Source organism: Cherax quadricarinatus, chromosome 41 (assembly GCF_038502225.1).
Source record: "Cherax quadricarinatus isolate ZL_2023a chromosome 41, ASM3850222v1, whole genome shotgun sequence".
In the NCBI taxonomy this organism is placed as follows: Eukaryota; Metazoa; Arthropoda; class Malacostraca; order Decapoda; family Parastacidae; genus Cherax; species Cherax quadricarinatus.
In genome coordinates this window covers 381,220-402,988 of record NC_091332.1, presented here as the reverse complement: position 1 = coordinate 402,988, position 21,769 = coordinate 381,220, and the positions used below count along the sequence as shown (strand labels likewise).

Below are 21,769 nucleotides of genomic sequence, written 5' to 3'. Positions count from 1 at the left end.
GATTGCCTGAGGCATGGAAGACAGCAAATGTAGTCCCAATCTTTAAAAAAGGAGACAGACATGAAGCATTAAACTACAGACCAGTGTCACTGACATGTATAGTATGCAAAATCATGGAGAAGATTATCAGGAGAAGAGTGGTGGAACACCTAGAAAGGAATGATCTCATCAACAGCAGCCAGCATGGTTTCAGGGACGGGAAATCCTGTGTCACAAACCTACTGGAGTTCTATGACATGGTGACAGCAGTAAGACAAGAGAGAGAGGGGTGGGTGGATTGCATTTTCTTGGACTGCAAGAAGGCGTTTGACACAGTTCCACACAAGAGATTGGTGCAAAAACTGGAGGACCAAGCAGGGATAACAGGGAAGGCACTACAATGGATCAGGGAATACTTGTCAGGAAGACAGCAGCGAGTCATGGTACGTGGCGAGGTGTCAGAGTGGGCACCTGTGACCAGCGGGGTCCCGCAGGGGTCAGTCCTAGGACCAGTGCTGTTTCTGGTATTTGTGAACGACATGACGGAAGGAATAGACTCTGAGGTGTCCCTGTTTGCAGATGACGTGAAGTTGATGAGAAGAATACACTCGATCGAAGACCAGGCAGAACTACAAAGGGATCTGGACAGGCTGCAGAACTGGTCCAGCAATTGGCTCCTGGAGTTCAATCCCACCAAGTGCAAAGTCATGAAGATTGGGGAAGGGCAAAGAAGGCCGCAAACGGAGTACAGTCTAGGGGGTCAGAGACTACAAACCTCACTCAAGGAAAAAGATCTTGGGGTGAGTATAACACCAGGCACATCTCCTGAAGCGCACATCAACCAAATAACTGCTGCAGCATATGGGCGCCTAGCAAACCTCAGAACAGCATTCCGACATCTTAATAAGGAATCGTTCAGGACCCTGTACACCGTATACGTTAGGCCCATATTGGAGTATGCGGCACCAGTTTGGAACCCACACCTAGCCAAGCACGTAAAGAAACTAGAGAAAGTGCAAAGGTTTGCAACAAGACTAGTCCCAGAGCTAAGAGGTATGTCCTACGAGGAGAGGTTAAGGGAAATCAACCTGACGACACTGGAGGACAGGAGAGATAGGGGGGACATGATAACGACATACAAAATACTGAGAGGAATTGACAAGGTGGACAAAAACAGGATGTTCCAGAGATTGGACACAGTAACAAGGGGACACAGTTGGAAGCTAAAGACACAGATGAATCACAGGGATGTTAGGAAGTATTTCTTCAGCCACAGAGTAGTCAGTAAGTGGAATAGTTTGGGAAGCGATGTAGTGGAGGCAGGATCCATACATAGCTTTAAGCAGAGGTACGATAAAGCTCACGGCTCAGGGAGAGTGACCTAGTAGCGATCAGTGAAGAGGCGGGGCCAGGAGCTCGGACTCGACCCCCGCAACCTCAACTAGGTGAGTACACACACACACACACACACACACACACACACACACACACACACACACACACACACACACACACACCCTCACACACACCCACACACACACCCACACACACACACACACACACACACATGCACACATGTGGTAATGCTTTATTTACAGCTAGCAAAGTCAGGGTATTTCTCCAGAATGGTCTGCAATATACCACTGTGGATAAAATACTTAGCCATTTCTTGAACACTTCTGAGTGAGTTGTTTCTAAATTCATTAATTTTATCACACTCCAGTACATAATGACGCAATGTGTGACAATAGTCCATCTGGCAAAGTTTACATTTCGTTTGGTCTACATCTGGTGGTGGTGATTTAACCTGCCAAAGATACTTGTAACCCAGCCGGAGCCGGGCAGTAGTGACATCCAAGAGTCTGCTTATCTTGTTGGATGCACCATAGACATGTGGCTCCTCCTGCATGATGGAATGATGATAGATGGACTGACTTGTGTCAATCTCCCTAAGTCTTAAGTCAATAAAGTTCATTTGAAGTTCTTTTCGTATTATTGTTCTCAAACTGCTCAATGACAACCCAAGATTGTAATCTACCCCCTCTTTGAAAGCATACAGCTTAGCCAATTTATCAGTTCTATCATGCATCTGAAGACCAATGTGAGATGGAATCCACAGCATGTGCACTCTGACTCCACTGTCCACAATCTTACCATATCTATGTCTGGCTTCTGACAAAAGCATGCCACAATTTATACTTAATGAGTTGAGAGCATTTATGGATGACAGAGAATCAGTTACAATTAAAGTGTCAACCTTAGATACATGGACACATTTGAGTGCAAGGAGTATGGCAAACAGTTCTGTTTGAAGGGTAGAGGCCCAGTTATTGATGCGTGCTCCAATTTCTTTATGAGAGCCATCACTCTGTGTGACAACAGCAGCACTACCAGCTGCACCAGTGGACTGGTGAACAGAACCATCGACGTAAATAATTTGTGAAAGATTGTTCTGTGTGACTAAGTTATCAATACAGCTTAAGGCATCATGTTTGGCTTCAAGACGAAGCTTTGGGTGTGATTTAAGAAGAGTTTTGGGGGGAAATGGAGGAATGGTAGTTTGGAATGGGGTAATATCCCATGGAGCAGGGAAATGTCTCTGTTGTCCAACTTGATATAGATCATGTAGCTGGTTCATGCGGAGGTCGGTTCCAGTTTTTTCGATCCATCTGGAAGGATGTTCACCAGTGCTGAGGAAAGTTTGGAGGGCTTCTGTGCAGGGGTTTGAATGGGCTAGCCTAAGCATATTGACCCCAATAAGGATATTTCTTTCAGTAACACGATCTCTAATGCTTGGAACATTAAGTTCTTTCCGCATATTTAAAATTTTGGCAGTACGAGGGCATCCTAGGATGATCCTCATTGCTTCGTTTTGCAGTTTTTCCAGCCCTCCAAGCTTCCAGTCAGACACGAGTGCAAGTAGTGGCGCTGCATAATCAACCAATGATCTAATATAAGCAAGATACATCATTTTCACAATTTTAACATTAGCACCATACCTGGGATGAAAACCTGCCACAACTCTAAGTGCTCTCAGCCTTTCTTTGTATTGGCGACAAAGTCTCGTTACAACAGGTCCAAGTAGTGGAACCTCAAAGCCTAGATACCTGTATCTGCTTACATATTCTAGAAGAGACCCATCATGCAACTGGATCTGACGAACTGTGCCTCTCTGCCGAGGAGGACGCCTGTTGAGTATCTTTGTTTTATCCCCTGAGATTATTAACCCCAGGTCCTGACACGAGGCTAAAACATGATTAAGAATGTTTTGGGTGTTGGAGAATCCGGTAGTGTGAATCATTATGTCATCAGCAAAACTAACCATATAATGATGGGGCTGGCTAGGCATGGCATTAAGTAAGGCATTAATCAAAATGTTGAAAAGGGTGGGACTAAGCACACCTCCCTGTGGGGTTCCTAATTCAAAATCTTTAGTTACACTTCTATGTCCCTGGAACAACACAGACGACTTTCTGTTGGACAGGTAACCTTTAATCCAGCGGAGAAGCCATCCTCCAACATCCATTCTGGCAAGTTCACTAATGATTACATGTCTGTTGGCTACATCAAAAGCGGATTTAAGGTCAAGGAACGTAGTGTATGAGCTGTCAGTGTGCAGAGTGAGAAAGGTGGTAATGCAATGATGCACACTCCTTCCATGCATGAAGCCATGCAACCGGGGTGACAAGAATTCCTTAATTCTGTGCATAAGACGATTAAGAATCATCCTTTCAAATGTTTTACACAAGCAGCTAGTAAGGGATATTGGGCGAAATGAGTTTTGTTGATTGGGCTTTGGAATGGGAATAATGAGGCTATTGGTCCATGATTTAGGGAGTTCCCCAGTGACATAACTCATGTTATATAATTCAAGTAAAGGATTACCTGGTACTCGACACAGCAATCTGAGTATGTTGTAAGTAATACCATCCTCACCAGGCGACGTGGAGTTGCCCTTAGTTAGTGCTGCATCAAGTTCATAATTAGTGAAAGGAATGTTGCAGTCATCTGCCTTGCTGAGCATAAAGCAAACAAGTCTCTCCCTTGCATCATATTTGTCCATTAATTTCGCCTGTGTGGTACTGGGAAGACTGTCATAGCTAGATGTAGCAGCCCAAGCACTGACTAACTCATTCGCCCTATGCAAGGGATGAGGGTGCGCGATCTGCCCAGTTCTGTTACCCTTAATTCTATTTATGTCCCTCCATGCCCGGCTAAGTGGGGTGTGAGCATTGAGACCATTGACAAATTGTTCCCAGTCTGTTTGCCGCAGCTCTGTCATACGCTCTCTGGCAGCAGCAAGGGCAGTTTGGAAGAGGCTCAGCATTTCAGGGGTACGATGGTTTCTATAGGCTAGGCCTAGTCTGCGAGCAGTACGATAATAGTGTAGTAGTGATGATAACAGTGTAGTAGTGATGATAACAGTGTAGTAGTGATGATAACAGTGTAGTAGTGATGATAACAGTGTAGTAGTGATGACAACAGTGTAGTAGTGATGATAACAGAGAAGTAGTGACCATAACAGTGTAGTAGTGATGATAACAGTGAAGTAGTCATGATAACAGTGAATTACTGATGATAACAGTGTAGTAGTGATGATAACAGTGTAGTAGTGATGATAACAGTGTAGTAGTGATGATAACAGTGAACTAGTGACTATAACAGTGTAGTAGTGATGATAACAGTGAAGTAGCGACTATAACAGTGTATTAGTGATGATAACAGTGAACTAGTGACTATAACAGTGTAGTAGTAATGATAACAGTGAAGTAGTGATTATAACAGTGTAGTAGTGATGATAACAGTGAAGTAGTGACTATAACAGTGTAGTAGTGATGATAACAGTGAAGTAGCGACTATAACAGTGTAGCATTGATGATAACAGTGAAGTAGTGACTATAACAGTGTAGCATTGATGATAACAGTGAAGTAGCGACTATAACAGTGTAGCATTGATGATAACAGTGAAGTAGCGACTATAACAGTGTATTAGTGATGATAACAGTGAACTAGTGATGATAATAGTGTAGTAGTGATGATAACAGTGTAGTAGTGACTATAACAGTGAAGTAGTGATGATAATAGTGTAGTAGTGATGATAACAGTGTAGTAGTGACTATAACAGTGTAGTAGCGATGATAACAGTGAAGTAGTGATGATAATAGTGTAGTAGTGATGATAACAGTGTAGTAGTGATGATAACAGTGTAGTAGTGATGATAACAGTGTAGTGGTGATGATAACAGTGTAGTAGTGATGATAACAGTGTATTAGTGATGATAACAGTGTAGTAGTGATGATAACAGTGTAGTAGTGATGATAACAGTGTAGTAGTGATGATAACAGTGTAGTAGTGATGATAACAGTGTAGTAGTGACTATAACAGTGTATTAGTGATGATAACAGTGTAGTAGTAATGATAACAGTGAAGTAGTGATTATAACAGTGTAGTAGTGATGATAACAGTGTAGTAGTGACTATAACAGTGTAGTAGCGATGATAACAGTGAAGTAGTGATGATAATAGTGTAGTAGTGATGATAACAGTGTAGTAGTGATGATAACCGTGTAGTAGTGACTATAACAGTGTATTAGTGATGATAACAGTGTAGTAGTAATGATAACAGTGAAGTAGTGATTATAACAGTGTAGTAGTGATGATAACAGTGTAGTAGTGACTATAACAGTGTAGTAGCGATGATAACAGTGAAGTAGTGATGATAATAGTGTAGTAGTGATGATAACAGTGTAGTAGTGATGATAACAGTGTAGTAGTGACTATAACAGTGTATTAGTGATGATAACAGTGTAGTAGTAATGATAACAGTGAAGTAGTGATTATAACAGTGTAGTAGTGATGATAACAGTGTAGTAGTGACTATAACAGTGTAGTAGTGATGATAACAGTGAAGTAGTGATGATAATAGTGTAGTAGTGATGATAACAGTGTAGTAGTGATGATAACAGTGTAGTAGTGATGATAACAGTGTATTAGTGATGATAACAGTGTAGTAGTGATGACAACAGTGTAGTAGTGATGATAACAGCGAAGTAGTGACTATAACAGTGTAGCAGTGATGATAACAGGCATTAAGAAACAGAGAAGAGAAGCAACCCCAGAAAAGCAAATGGTACGTGAGGTGTTGATGGAAGGGGATTCCCCTTCCAAACTATAAACAATCCACTCTCTCTCCTCCTCCTCCAGTCTCCCATACACTAAGAAGAATCTCCAATGAAGGTAAGTGTTATGCTGTTAATGTTTCATTCATCATTTCCCATTGTATTGTTTATGTACTACATGCATATTTCATGTTAATTTTTTTTTTTGTTTTAATACTTCTGGGTGTCAGGAACGGATTAATTGCATTTACATTATTTTTTATGGGGAAAATTGATTTGTAAATCGTAAATTTCGTTTATAGTAACGGCTCCAGGAACGGATTAATTACGAACAACGAGGGACCACTGTATATATATATATATATATATATATATATATATATATATATATATATATATATATATATATATATATATATATATATATATATATATATATATATATATTATTTATTCATTTATTTGTTATACACATATACATACAAACTATTTCTGCATGACTTAAAATCTGTACAGCTGTAGAAATAACACTGTACAGTGGAACCCCGGTTAACGATATTTTTTCACTCCAGAAGTATGTTCAGGTGCCAGTACTGACCGAATTTGTTCCCATAAGGAATATTGTGAAGTAGATTAGTCCATTTCAGACCCCCAAACATACACGTGCAAACGCACTTACATAAATACACTTACATAATTGGTCGCATTCGGAGGTGATCGTTATGCGGGGGTCCACTGTATTATGTAAGCTAAAGTGTTAGTAAGTATAATGAGTATGTTACATTTTCCAAAGTATTATATGATATTACTTGACTGAAATTACATCGTATTCAAGCAAAGTTCTTAGATGTTTCTTTTGATTACTTATTGAGAAAATAGCCAACAGTAATGTATGTTAAATGGACACCTGTCCAACTAATAAGATATTTGTTGTGGCTGTATTTCACTCACATGAACCTTTGTCAATCCAGTACATACAGTTCAGTGCACAGACACATGGGGTATACAAAGGCAGGGCACTCGCCTTACTCCTTTTATATACTCCTCTGTGATCATACATTATATTGCTTGTAATGGCTTGACAAAACTTCTCGGGAGCAACATGTAGCATCATTAAATGTCTTATTAGTTACTCATGTGTTCATTTATCTTATATTTCCTTTGAATTTTATTCTTGTATAACTCTTGGTTCTCCTTTCAGAATAATATGTCTCTCAAGTGCTGGCTACCTTGGCCTCCCACTTACTAACAGTGTTCATGTATACACTAGCAATATCCATTAAAGCTTACTTTGGCCATCGTAATCATAATTGCCCATTTGTAGCTACAGAAGTAGAGCTATGCTTATGGTAACCTATCTTCAATTTTTGTTCATTATATAATTTGTTGAAACATGGACATTTAGGTGAGTATAAATAGAAAGCGTGTCTGTCTGGCACTCAACAGATGGAGGATCAAGTCTCCACCACGTCTTGTGCTGAATAACCCACATGGGTTTAGCGCTTAACACGAATGATTTAACTATTGATTGAAGCCTGGTTTAATCCAACAACCATGTGCTTTAAAATCAACTGGCAGAAAATTTAAGGTCCATGATGAGAACATTTTGTGGTGCTTGCTATCTTGACCTACTCCCATGTTGCTTTACTGATATTCTCCATAGGAGACTAGTATGCTTAGTCTGCACATTGTCAGTGTCATATTTATTACATTCAGAAGCATCTTTTATTTCTCTCTCTCTTATAATAGATGTATCCACATTGCAGATAGAACGGTGCCGCCATGGATGATGAATGTCTCTCCTTGACTTGGAATAATCATGGTGCTACTTACAGGCATACTTTGAGTATTCTTAGGGAAGAGGTAAGAGTAATATATTATAATCAAGCTTACCACATTTCCAACTAAAGTAAATGGAAAACATGCTCATTATATAAATCTAGTATGACACAATCTCTTATAAAATAGACAGCCTACCAATTTGGCTGGATTCTGATTATCTGACTTCCCACCTACAGTACCTACCAGTTCAGAGCTATTATATTTACAAAATATTAGTGCATAAAAATACTGTAATGTACATCTCTAACTTATTTTCTGTGATGCTAGATACTGCTTCTTACATATTATGTTTTTTTGTTTTGCATATTGCAAGACTAGTCATTCTCATAGCAATGGTTTTGGCAATTTGACAACCAAATCCTTGTCTATGTTTCAGAACACACTGACTGATGTGACCCTGGCATGTGATGGACAGAAGTTTGCCGCACATAAGTTGGTGTTGGTTACATGCAGTGATTATTTCCGAACCATTCTAGGTGATATTCCATGTCAACACCCAATTGTGTATATGCGAGGAGTTGCTGCACGAGAGATGCAGGCATTAATAGATTTTATGTATACAGGGCAAACAGACATACCCCAAAAGGAGGTGCCGACATTACTTTCAACTGCAGAAGCATTACAGATCAAGGGACTTGGCGTCTTTACTGCTAGTGAATATTCTGTAGCTGAGAGAGTTAACCCTCCACGAAAGGAAAAATGTTTAGGCACAAAGAAGAGGCGATTTGAGTCACCTGTTGTTCTTAATGGTTCTAATGAAGAAAGTGTGAGAGGTGGCAGTTCAAAACATTCAGTTTCAAAAGATGATAATTTCCTAGAAAATTTGTACAGTCATCATTATGCTCTTGCTTCCTCCCCAAAACGACGAAAGACTGAAGAAAAGACAGTACATAAAACACCTGAATATGTTGGTAAATCTCCTACTACCCCATTTTTTGAGAAATCTTCCCCTAAAGAAACCTCTGCACACACTACAAAAGATTCCTGCCAAAACAATGCTTCCTCACTGCCTAGCAGTGTGCTTAGTGACTTGGTGCATCACAGACAGCCAGACACTTCCACACCTATAACATCCACATCACCCACTCCTACATATTCTTCATCCTCACCACCACCACCACAGTCTCTTCCTCAACAGTCTTGCAAAGAATCACTTTCATCACATAGAGAAACTGCTAGGCAAAGGATCCTAGAACGACATCCAGCTCAAAGCCCTTCAAGCCAACAGCCCTTGCATGATCCAAGACCTGAGGCAAAAACAGCATCACCACGAGCATTAAATTATTCCCTTGCTGGACTTGGGGGAAGTAAAGAAGAGTTTGGCATTGGCTCTCTTGGGCATATGTTTGATGAATCAAATTCAGGACTTGCAGAGACACCAGAAAAATTGGTATGTAATACTGTACAGTAAGATTCATTGAAGCTCATTTCAGATTTATATATAGTTTAGTATATTATTAGAACAATTCTTTGGCATAAATATCTTTTATGCCATCTCTGGCCATGCTGTAGAAATTCATGGAGTCATACAATTTTAGTTATTGATATTGCTTAAGACACATGTCAGTTAAAAAAATAAATTCAAGTAGGGTAAAGGTAGTATTTCAGGCTGGAACAGGGGCCAAAGTGAGATTATTCTTGAATGGAAGGATATATAAACATAATAACTGTCTTGGGCTTAGAAAAATCAGAAATTCACAATACAAACTTACAAATGCCCAAGTTATAAACATTGCACTTGTGTTAAGATTTCATATATTTTGTTTTGTTTAAAAAATAGAAGATCATTGTAATATTTCTAGTTCTAGTAACCCATGTGCTTTAAAAAGTGATGCAGGTGTAGAGAATATAGTCAAAGGAACAGGTGTTCTTAAGACTATGATTTGCATAGCATTACTCTGAAGAAAAGTCATTATATAGTTTTAGATTTTCCTAAGTGATAGTTTCTTCTATTGCAGTATGATATTTTCTTAACTATAAGAAACCTAGAGTAAGACTTAAGTATTGTTGTTATTTCCCACAGATGAAAGCTGAAATAAAAGAAGAAGCCCTTGACTTCAGTAGTACTACATTGTCAGAGAACCTTCATGGTGACTCTATTAGTTCTGCTCTTAATGCAAACAGCATAGAAGAGGAAACACGCATGTACCTGGATGCTTTTGCACGAAGCGCCAACTTGTCCAGACAACATGCATCAGATGATGCACTGGTATGTTCAGTTTTATTAGCTAGGGTTTTCTGTAATACTTCTGGTACTGCATTCTTCTTTGATTTGCTTGAATAAGTCTAGAGCTTTGTCATCAGTTAAAGCTAATGAACAATGAAGGTAGATTACTCTTGAGAGCTAAATCTCACATCTTTGAAGAAAGGGATATGGGTATGGCATACTGTATAAGGTATCTGGACGTTTTTTTTTTTTTTTACAAGTTGGCCGTCTCCCACCGAGGCAGGGTGACCCAAAAAGAAAGAAAATCCCCAAAAAGAAAATACTTTCATCATCATTCAACACTTTCACCTTGCTCACACATAATCACTGTATCTGTGTATTGACAAAATAAAGTGTTTGCAGATTGACACAGTGGATCAGAACCAAATGCTGATAAACTAGAGGGATGTAATTTCTGTGTTTGTGGTTTAACAGCTTGGGTCAGAGACTTTCACGTAGATAAGCTAGATGGATGAAAGAAGAAATTTGTCAGTGTTGGGCTCTTAATCTAAGAGATTGGACTAATCCCCTTCCTTGGATCTAACATGATACTAGTCTATTTTATCATTTACTACCATAAAGTATACACAAGTCAAATTTATCAAAACTTACATACACAAACATTAGCAGTTGAGAGAAATGTAAACTAACATATTTTTGATGTCTAATGTTAGTAATACGTATAATATCTACAGTGTTTTGTATCATTTTATTTATTTTTATTAACACACTGGCCGATTCTCACCAAGGCAGGGTGGCCCGAAAAAGAAAAACTTTCACCATCATTCACTCCATCACTGTCTTGCCAGAAGGGTGCTTTACACTACAGTTTTTAAACTGCAACATTAACACCCCTCCTTCAGAGTGCAGGCACTGTACTTCCCATCTCCAGGACTCAAGTCCGGCCTGCCAGTTTCCCTGAATCCCTTCATAAATGTTACTTTGTTCACACTCCAACAGCACGTCAAGTATTAAAAACCATTTGTCTCCATTCACTCCTATAAAACACGCTCACGCATGCCTGCTGGAAGTCCAAGCCCCTCGCACACACAACCTCCTTTACCCCCTCCTTCCAACCTTTCCTAGGCCGACCCCTACCCCGCCTTTTGTATCATATAAAACAGTATTGATGTAGGTACTGACAGACAGACAATTCATCTTGTAAACAGACGATGTAAACTTACAGTATCAATAAATACAGTATACAATACTGTAAATGTATTTTCTCTTCCTTATGATTTTCTTAATAACATTTTCTTTTCTCTCTAGCCTACTTTATTGTAAGAATACAGTATATAACACATATAACATACAAAATATGTGTTAAACAACTGTTAATGTTATCGGTAAGGCTTCTGGTCAACAGTAGGCTGTAGTTAAGTTTTTGGGGAGTCAAAAGTTATACGCAGATTTTTGACTGTGCGGGGGGTCAGCGCACCTAATCCCAACATTGTTCAAGAGTGAGTTGTACTGCATTGGTGTGTATTTTTCCATATTTCTGATAATATTGGAAAATTACAAAAGAACGCCTAGGTATTAGGCTTTTCCACTCAATTATTAAGTGCATTAAAATGTGTATAACAATATGCAAATTTTACATGTTACAGGATGGTTTATTTCTTTGACAGGAAACTGCTTCTGTTGATGGCCGACCATTTATGTGCCCCATATGTCAGAAGTGTTTTGCCAAGGCTGCAATATTAAAGAGGCACCATCTTGCACATTTTCGGCCATATGTTTGCCATTTATGTACTCGCTCCTTTACAAGGAGAGAAGTCCTTGCTGAGCATCTTCTGGAACACAATGGTGCTGATTTGCGAATGCCGTGTCCTGTCTGCAGCATGACGATCAAACGTAAACGCAACTTGCAAGCACACATTAAAGTGAAGCATCCAGACTATTACAGGGAAAAAATTGCAAATAGACAAGCAATGTGTTAAAATATGACCCAGCAACTGTAAGTTTAGTGTTTACAGTATATGGTTACTTATTTTACTATAAACTTTTATTATAGTAAAACATAACGGATTCAGTTGGCTAAGTCTAGTCACTGAATGATTAGATATTTAAAATGGATGCTTCCACTTCTCAGGCTACTGGAGTCTGTTCCAAAAGTATTTTCAGTCTTTTATTCATGTAAAGATAGCTAAGAATTATTTAAAAAATACTTAAAGCATTATTAAAGACACTTTATAATTATTGCAAAGTCTTTATATTTTTTACAAAGTTAGTACAGTGCTACTGTAGTAGGTTTCATCCTCATAATCATTCAAGTAAATCTACAAAGGAAGCCAATCCTTTTACCTATTAAGAGAATGGACTAAGATATACAATAGATTAATGACTGAGAGGAAATAAATCAGTTAAGTGTTCAAAATGTAACTTTTTTCAAGTTATTGGACATCATCTTCAGTGCTGCTTTTTCATAAGAGTGAAATATAGAATACCATGATAAAATACCTAACATGTCATACCATCTCAAGCTTTACCCATAATGAGCACTTCTCAGTCTCATTATTAATGAATCAAATTGATCTAACCTTTGGTTTTAATGCACATTTATTCTCTCTTCATGCATGCTCCTCAATAGTGTTATGTCATCCTTGTTGAACCTTCCATAGAACTGTGCTACCTCAGGAATAATTTGTCGAGTTAATCAACAATTCCCATTTGAGAAATTTACCTAGAATTAATGCAGCATGCTGACCAATTTGTTCCATTTCTGCAGCTTCTAATTAATTTTGTTCTGTTTTGGGATCAATTGCATAATATTTAATAATCACTTAAAATATATGTATATTTATTTATTTATTTTATTAGTACAAAGATGTGTTTGTTCACCATTTATATTTCTAATACTTCTTCAGTTCCTCAGAGCTTGAGCATGTGCCTAAGATGCAACAGGCATTACCTCTTTAGATCTCAACACTGAGAGGCTGGACACTAAACTAGTTACTCTGGGATTCTGAATTCCCCTAATGAATTTTTTGCCTATCACTTTCAGAAACTTGGGTATATACTTTCCTCAAGTGCCAAGGGAACAAAAATGTAATAAAGTGGCATATTGCCTACAAGTATGAAAGCTAAAACACTAATTACAGAATTATATTATGTATTAAAAGTATACAATACCAACAGGTAGATAAATGAAACACAAGTGCAGCACTGAGTCATCTTTATTGCTGAAACATTTTCCCTGCATGGCAGGCTGCTTCATTAAAATATAGAGATAACTAATTTACTTGAGACAGTTGAAGTGGAGAATTTTAAGTTCCTCAGCCTTCATAAATGTTGTTTATTTTCATGGTGTTGATCACTTTGAAGTAAAGGCATATAGATAGAGCTATGTATATACTGGACCAGAAGTGAAGTGCACTGATTTGAGATCATGTCACAGAAGTTGAGGCCCACTTGTAGACGTACTGGCCCATGTTTAGCAGTTGATTCTAACTTTCAACCTTCCACACACTTAAAAACATTGTTATATTGCTCTACACCTTATTGACATGTGCTTATGTATGTGAAAGGTTAAATTTGAGAAGGACCTACTTAGCATGGGCTAGTAGGCTTGCTATTTGGCCTCACATTTTGTGACACCATCTCCATCTGGTCCAGCATATATAGCTCTGTATGCCTCTACTTCATTGATCAACTCTACAGAAATGAACAATATATATTAAGGCTGAACACCTTGAAGTCTCTATTAGTAACCTCTGTATTCAAGTGAAGAAGCTTGTTTTATAGGCGAAATGTTTTGACAGAGATGTAAGTGTTGCACATGTGTCGTTTTCAGTGGGACAAATAAAAACTTGTTTTGCAGTTTGAATCTTTGACCTCAAACAAATGGTTATTGATGAACAAGGTCCCCATATTTTCTAGATTTCTGGATTTCCCTGAAGCCAGTGGCTGCACTTTTTCCACTGCTGTATTAGAGAAGTGTCAGCCAATGTAGCTGCACATGTGTTGTCCCACACCAGCAGTTTGCCAGCTGCTCAGGGTAACATGGTAACTGCATCTCGGATGCTTTTGACTGCCATCATGTCTTCGTAGTTGGGGTAGCTCCCTTATTGCTGGGTAGTTTTCTGTAGCAAGGCTTCTCTTGATGATGTGGATCTGATTTAGATTGATCGATGATATATAGTTCTAAAAGGTGAATTTTGAAATGTTTGACTTTCATTGTCCCTGTGAAATGTTGTACAGTACTGTAGTTTGCTGTGAAGATTATGAGAGCAGATTCTATGATTTTTCTGTTTTTAACCACTCCAGATTGATTGTAATAGTTCCTGCTCCACCCCTTTTTTTCTCTAAATCCTCTTGACTGATTGCTACTGTAACATAATGGATGCAGTGAGCATCAGTTGAAAAAATTTTGTGCTTTGCCCATCCTTAATAATACCATTGGTGTTTTTTATCAGAAACATAAAAAAAAAATTAGACCTATGTTGGCACCAAAGTCACTTATTTTCAAGTTTATTTCAGCTGCATACCCACTGGAGTTTTGTATTATATTTTATGGCTTTATTCAACTTTCAGGTTAATTCTTGTACAGTCTTAATGTAATTTTGAGGTCATGACTTGATAATACTCCAAAATGGACTGAAATGTCATCTGTAGTTTCCTCTCCAAATTGTGGCTTATTTGAGAATTGTTCCATTCATTGTCATGAAATATTCTTTATTGAAAAAAAATATTACATTGAACCTTCTAATTAATGGACTAACAAGGGAGAGGAGTGTACAATAATGCTGATTGTCTGAACCTTCCAAATTATGAAATTAAATTTTAATGATCATGACATAAACGAAGCTATGAATCAGCAGACAACTGGACACTAAGAATACGGGTATTGTAACCTGTAGTACTACAGTACAGTACCATAGATATCAGATACTGTTTTTTAACATCACATTCCTCATACTCATGCCATTGAGACAAATGACTTGACCTTCTTTATTACTAAGTAGCACACATTTTCTCTTGCCACATCACTTGCTTTGGAAGCCATTGTTAATTGCACTTTATATGTTAATAAAGTCACACAAAACACTAAATCCAGGGAAAATTGAAGACTGAATGACAAGTGTTTACACGAGTGAGTACAAGTAGTAAAATGGCACAGGTGGCCTATGGCTCAGGAAACAGAGAAAACAGATATGTCCTGCACATGGCTGCTCTGGCTCATACCGAACAAACATTGAAGTCATTGGACTTGATCCGATAATTTACTATCAGAATCCAGAATTACGGACTTTTTTCCTTTTTGTCTGATGCTTTTGTCATTTGTCCAGCCAGTTTTTTATTCCGTAATTGCCAAACTCCATTAACTGGAGGTCCGTTAATTAGAGGTCAGGTAGCTCTAAATAAATAAAGCAAAAGCTTGAAAACAAGTGATTTACTGTATGTATATTTTTATTTCTTATTCTTTTTAGTAATCTTTAGACTTCCAGCAAGCGTGCGTGAGCGTGTTAGATAGGAGTGAATGGAGACGAATGGTACTTGGGACCTGACGATCTGTTGGAGTGTGAGCAGGGTAATATTTAGTGAAGGGATTCAGGGAAACCGGTTATTTTCATATAGTCGGACTTGAGTCCTGGAAATGGGAAGTACAATGCCTGCACTTTAAAGGAGGGGTTTGGGATATTGGCAGTTTGGAGGGATATGTTGTGTATCTTTATGTGTGTATGCTTCTAGACTGTTGTATTCTGAGCACCTCTGCAAAAACAGTGATAATGTGCGAGTGTGGTGAAAGTGTTGAATGATGATGAAAGTATTTTCTTTTTGGGGATTTTCTTTCTTTTTTTGGGTCACCCTGCCTCGGTGGGAGACGGCCGACTTGTTGAAAAAAAAAAATAAAAAATATTTTTATTTTGGCATTGACCTGATTCCCTTCGCACTTAACGTTCCACTAAAAAGTGACCCTCTCGGGTTGAGCTCTAAACTTGGTTATATTCTTGTCAACTGCAAAGCTGTTAAATACTTTGACATTCTTGACAAATACCTTTTAAGTGTTCATTAACTGAAAAGATCAGTTAGTTCCACCAAGGTATAAATGTGCTGAGTATCACTAACAGAAAAAAAATGCAAATTTAAATGTAATTTCCAGTTGTTTCTTCAGTGTGTAGGTTGTGATTTGTTCCAACATTGTTATTGTGACTTTTCATTTCAGTCTTGATTTCAGTTAACATTTCACACAGGTAAATATAAAAAGGTCATTATAATGAAGCATGATATTCATAAGCATTTGACAACCAAGACTCTCTGGCATTTGTAGTTTTTAAGTTGTCTATCCATTTTACAAGGGAATCCCTTGTCATAACAAAGTGGCTTTTGATCCAAGGAATTGGACCTCTTTCTCAGATCTAATCTAAATACCCCTTAACCCTACCTCTCCTTTTGACTTCCAGTAAGAATATTTCCACTTTTTTGAAATCCAGCTGCTAGACAGAAGAGGCATTTCTCCCTCTCTACCTTGTTCAAACATACATGTAACTTCCATTAGTAGTGGTTCAGTCACTACACCCTATGGAAATTGGATCATATCAAGCCGCCATCTAGCTGGACCTCTGATAGAAGAAGTGCTTCTGGAAGTTACTTGTGGATCTGGCTGGTTCTCCTGCCACCATTATTAGCTAGACAGTTGCACAGTTAGGTAGGTTTGCTAAGCCTTGCTCAGTCAATCCTGGAGGTACCATCCTAGCTGTGTACACCTGGTAGGATAAGAGGTGGTTTCTGGGGAACAGCAGCAGTTGCTGTTATAGTGGAGGTGACTATTCATGTATTTGTAGTTGCTGGGGTTGAGTCTCAGCTCCTGGCCTTGTCTCTTAACTTGCTCCTTGCCAGATTTACTCCTTCTTAGTCTCATGAACCTGTCATACTTGCCCTTAAAATTATATGTTGGGCATATCTCCACCACTTCATCGTGGTCATTCCACTCCACAAGACTTGGAAAATATTTCCTGACGTCCCTGTGGCTCGTCTGTCTTTTTCATCAAGGTGTGCCCCCTAGTATGTTTCCCACCTCTCAATCAGCCTATCCCTATATACCCTGTCAGTTCCTCTACTTTGTACAGTGTGTCTTCCCCAGTTCTGTCCTCCAATGTTGTTAGATTCAATTCCATGGGCACCCCTACAGATTTAGCGCTTCCCTAAGACTATTAAATATAGTAGATTTTCTTTTTTCACAGTATGATTTATGTGAGTTAGTGCATGTTTTTTAATATAATAATAATAATGGTGATTAGTATCTTTTGATATATTTCATTTATAAAAGTTTTCCATTTTCAGATACAATATTTACACCTTTTGTCTTCCAGGCAATATTTCTATGATTTGGTAATTGTTTTGAATATAATATTTTGATTTCTCTTTTTTTTGTGATAATATTGTAATACAAAGATGGGTTTAGCACTTTTTTGTTGGTATAATAATGGAGTATGAAGTATGTCTAATAAAATTTAGACAGGTTAAAGTACCTTACTGAATGAAATAACTAGCATTTATTATTTTTATATATACATATATTTTGAAGAGATGAAAAGTAGTTTGAAGATAGGCTTTGGCATTAATATTTTACATTAAACATTTTGCAGAATGTAGCCTTCCTTTTATGCTGTACTTTATTTTAAATATATTTATAAAGGGGTAATAGTTATGCACATAAGTAATCATTCTTGAATTGTAATATAGTACTTTTTTCTTTGATTTGTTGAGATACGATATGATACCTTTAGGATTTTTAAATAATTCAACATTCTCTAGTCTAGAACATCTTGAACTTGAATTTTATTGTACAGTAATAAATTTCATACAAAATAAAATTGTTAACTATATGGGTGATGGTGCATCTAACAGTTGGCAAGGTTCAAGTTCAGTTTTTTGGCAGAAAATTCATTATAATAAATGACAACTGTATCTACAATGACAATCTTCTACATGCATAAATTATCATACTTTCAAACCAACGAATATTATGTAGTTAATTTATTGTACTCTTGCTCAAACTTTATTGATATTTAAGCTTTATTTAAGGCAACTCCTTTTTTGGGGGGGCGAGGAGGGCAGGGGTAACAGCCTAATAGTTTAAATTTAGTTCAGCTGTAACACCCCAGCATCACATGATCTCATCAGTCAAATTGTTAAGCTTATACTTTGTAATACATATGTAGCTTTGGGTTGACCTCAGTTTGTAAAATTATTTATGAATTGTTACAAACTGTTCAAGGTGTCACTAAGTGATACCTTAGGGAGTGTGCATTGCTCAATAGAGGCATAAAATAAACAAATATTTTCATATTTGTAACTTATTTAAGGTGACTTGGTCTTTGTAGATTTAAAAACACAGTGTGCATTATTGTCAAAAGGCACAAAATACTGCAAATTTTCATACACGATGGCTTATTGCTTTGCTTTTGTATTGTAATGTTATGTCTTCCATTAAAAGAATTTCTTTTCTTTGTTTTTACAGCTTAAGGGAGTCAGACTGCAAAAAAAATAAATAAAAATTTGCTCAATTCATAACAAAATCAAAGCACGTGAGCCATCTGTCTGTTCAGGCAGTATATATGTAGTTATTTTTCCAATAAAAACATTCTATACAGCTCCTTTTCTTTGGATGCCCTGAAATTTGGAACAAAATTGACTTTCACAATGTCATCAAAACCTTCCTTCAGAGTAGGTTCTTCAAACTTCGATCTGGAAAGATAAGAAAAACTTAATGGTAAACAATTCAGTTTTCACACATTGTTTTATGATAAAATTAACATTTGCTTGTGAATACAAAATATTCAGAAAGACAACACTGCATTCCCAACCAAGCAGTAATTAGTGCTTTTCATGAATTATGTGCATTTCTAAAACATCCATCCTCTGAGAGGAAAATGCCTAGATGCCCCAGGACTTCTGATGCTAGGAAATGGAACTACACTAATTCCTCAGATCAAACCTTAATTACCTCACATTTCCTAAGTGCTGTACCACTTCATGAATAATAATGTAGTAGAATTTGTACAGTATTATAAGATTTAAATACCACTAAACTTTTTGGTTATTCAGCCCTTTTAATATCAAATTTTTAAAATGAAAAAGAATCAGATTAATGAAGTTTGCCTCCTTTAATCAATAAATTCAAGCCCATACTCTAATTTATGAGTCATTCCACCAAATACACAATTCATGCCTTCAATTTACACAAACCTTCTTTCATATTTCACACATCAATCTATTGCATGAGAGACATCCCATAAATTAAAGTTCATAATTCACACGCTTCCTTCAAAGAGGTTGTGTTGATGCCGGAAGGCATCAAAGGTGACTCACAAAATCGTAATGACACGATTGCAAACAAACCATACCACAGGTGGAGTTAGAACCCACGATCAGAGAGTCTCAAAACTCCAGACTGTCGCGTTAGCCATGTTACTGAAGCTAGCTGGCCCAGTGGCTAACGCGACGGTCTAAAGTTTTGAGACTGATCACTGGTTCCAACCCCACCCGTGGTATGATTTATGAAAGGTGACATTAAAGCAATACCAAAGATGGTTGACACAAATCCACTACCATCATAGTATGCTCCCCACTTAGTGACAAATTCGTTAACCAACGTGGTCTTAGGAACGGAAATCCATCATTAAGTGAGGAAAGGCTGTATATATAAAATATGAAATAACTTTAAGATACTAGAAATTTTGGAAAGTTTCCAGACATAAAGGAGAAATGTGCTTACAGAGAATGTAAACAAACCGGGTGGCATGCGGTGACCATATTAGAAAGTCATGTGGGGGGGGGGAGCCGTATAGCAAGTTTTGGTTATAATTTGAAATATCCATATTAGCGGAATGCCATAAAGTGGGGCCCTACTGTATATTTACTTAATTATAAATACTACAACCTTTATACATTGGTTATCTTATAATAAAACATATTACAGTCCATAAGTTATGCAATATTATACCAGATGAAACAACAGTCAGTGACTCTACTTTTATCTATGACGGTAGTTTTAAAGGTATGCTTCATGCTATTTAACAACTGACTTATACTGATATAAGCAATATAATATAAACTAAATTAACTAAAAAATACACAAGCAGAAATATTATCCCAATGAAAGCGTGTCTATGAAGAGGGAGGAAACTTAATGACAGAGAAGTGTTTCTTTTTGGGTCACCTTGCCTCAGTGGGAGAGGGCTGGTGTGTTAAAAAAATATACATAAAATATGCAATAACTTTAAAGTACTTGAAATTTGGAAAATTTCCAGACATAATCAAAAGATGTGGAGCTCATGGAGGCTATAAACATAGTGGCACACGGACGCCATAATAGCGAATCAGGGAACCGTATAAACAAATTTTTGTTTATAATTTAAAATGTCCGTATCAGCAAATCGTTGTAACGCGGGGCCCTCCTGTAGCGAAGCCTGTTAGTTTTGTAAGCAAAGTGATTTCTCATACAAATTAGAGGCTTTTATTAGTTGTTCATTATTTTTTAGATATTTGCAAGCAGGGGTCGTCCTCGAAAAGGTTGGAGGGAGGGAGTAAAAGAGCTTTTGCAGGCAAGGGGCTTGGACTTCCAGCAAGCATGCATGAGCGTGTTAAATAGGAGTGAATGGAGACGAATGGTATTTGGGACCTGATGAGCTGTTGGAGTGTGAGCAGGGTAATATTTAGTGAAGGGATTCAGGGAAACCGGTTATTTTTATATAGCCGGACTTGAGTACTGGAAATGGGAAGTACAATGCCTGCATTTTAAAGGAGGGGTTAGGATATTGGCAGTTTGGAGGGATGTGTTGTATATCTTTATACGTATATGCTTCTAAACTGTTGTGTTCTGGGCACCTCTGCAAAAACAGTGATTATGTATGAGTTAGGTGAAAGTGTTGAATGATGATGAAAGTACAGTGGACCCCCGCTTTACGATCAGCTCCCAATGCGGCCAATTATGTAAGTGTATTTATGTAAGTGCGTTTGTACATGTATGTTTGGGGGTCTGAAATGGACTAATCTAATTCACAATATTCCTTATGGGACCAAATTCATTCAGTACTGGCATCTGAACATACTTCTGGAATGAAATAATATTGTAAACCGGGGGTCCACTGTATTTTCTTTTTGGGGATTTTCTTTCTTTTTGGGTCACACTGCCTCGGTGAGAGACGGCCAACTTGTTAAAAAAAAAAAATTACAAGCAGAAAGGCAGCTGTGCACACGATGGTTGGGTAAGGCAGGAAAAGGAAGGGGGAGTTTTCTAGCAAGGGAAAGGGGACTCAATGCCAATGACTTGCATCTGTAATATCATGAAGGTAGCCAGAATTAGAGCAAGCAACAGGGGTACCTGCTTAAACTAGGCCTAGTACAAGTGAGGGGGGGAATACCTACTGGCATACAGTACTTTGATGTGGTTGACAAACCACCTATTCTCAGAAATGAAACAAAGAGAAAATATGAACTGTATACACAACTTTAGGATAAATAATGTAAATTTCTGGATAAAACAAAATTCAGTTTGCTTACTTGTACATGTTGTAGATCATGTCACTCACTTTGCTGTGGTTAGCTCCCGACAATTCCCGGAACTGTAAAGAGAATAAAAGGTATTAGGTACAAGAAATCTCTCTCCCTGTGCAGAT

General features: G+C 37.7%; 3 protein-coding genes across 4 annotated transcripts in view; 1 reads left to right on the top strand and 2 right to left on the bottom strand.

Annotated features, from left to right (window-relative positions):
• The window catches only part of LOC128695832 (uncharacterized), a 134,251-nt gene that overhangs the window by 32,962 nt on the left and 79,520 nt on the right, over positions 1-21,769 (bottom strand). The gene's annotated exons all lie outside the window — the stretch shown is intronic.
• The window catches only part of LOC138853817 (protein abrupt-like), a 15,655-nt gene continuing 1,739 nt past the window's right edge, over positions 7,854-21,769 (top strand). The window contains exons 1-4 of one of the 2 annotated variants that reach the window (XM_070092859.1): positions 7,854-7,960; positions 8,316-9,329; positions 9,963-10,148; positions 11,774-12,102. In XM_070092859.1, the coding sequence (XP_069948960.1) occupies positions 7,880-7,960; positions 8,316-9,329; positions 9,963-10,148; positions 11,774-12,085 (1,593 nt within the window). In that variant the 5' untranslated portion in view covers positions 7,854-7,879 and the 3' untranslated portion in view covers positions 12,086-12,102. Of the gene's footprint in view, positions 7,961-8,315; positions 9,330-9,962; positions 10,149-11,773; positions 18,745-21,769 lie in introns of those variants that run through there. The other variant, XM_070092858.1, reaches the window with a different exon arrangement.
• The window catches only part of PNKP (Polynucleotide kinase 3'-phosphatase), a 24,101-nt gene continuing 20,227 nt past the window's right edge, over positions 17,896-21,769 (bottom strand). The window contains exons 10-11 of the mRNA XM_053786724.2: positions 21,654-21,715; positions 17,896-18,836 (exon numbers count right to left, since the gene is read on the bottom strand). Of these exons, the coding sequence (XP_053642699.1) occupies positions 18,713-18,836; positions 21,654-21,715 (186 nt within the window). The 3' untranslated portion in view covers positions 17,896-18,712. The remainder of the gene's footprint in view (positions 18,837-21,653; positions 21,716-21,769) is intronic.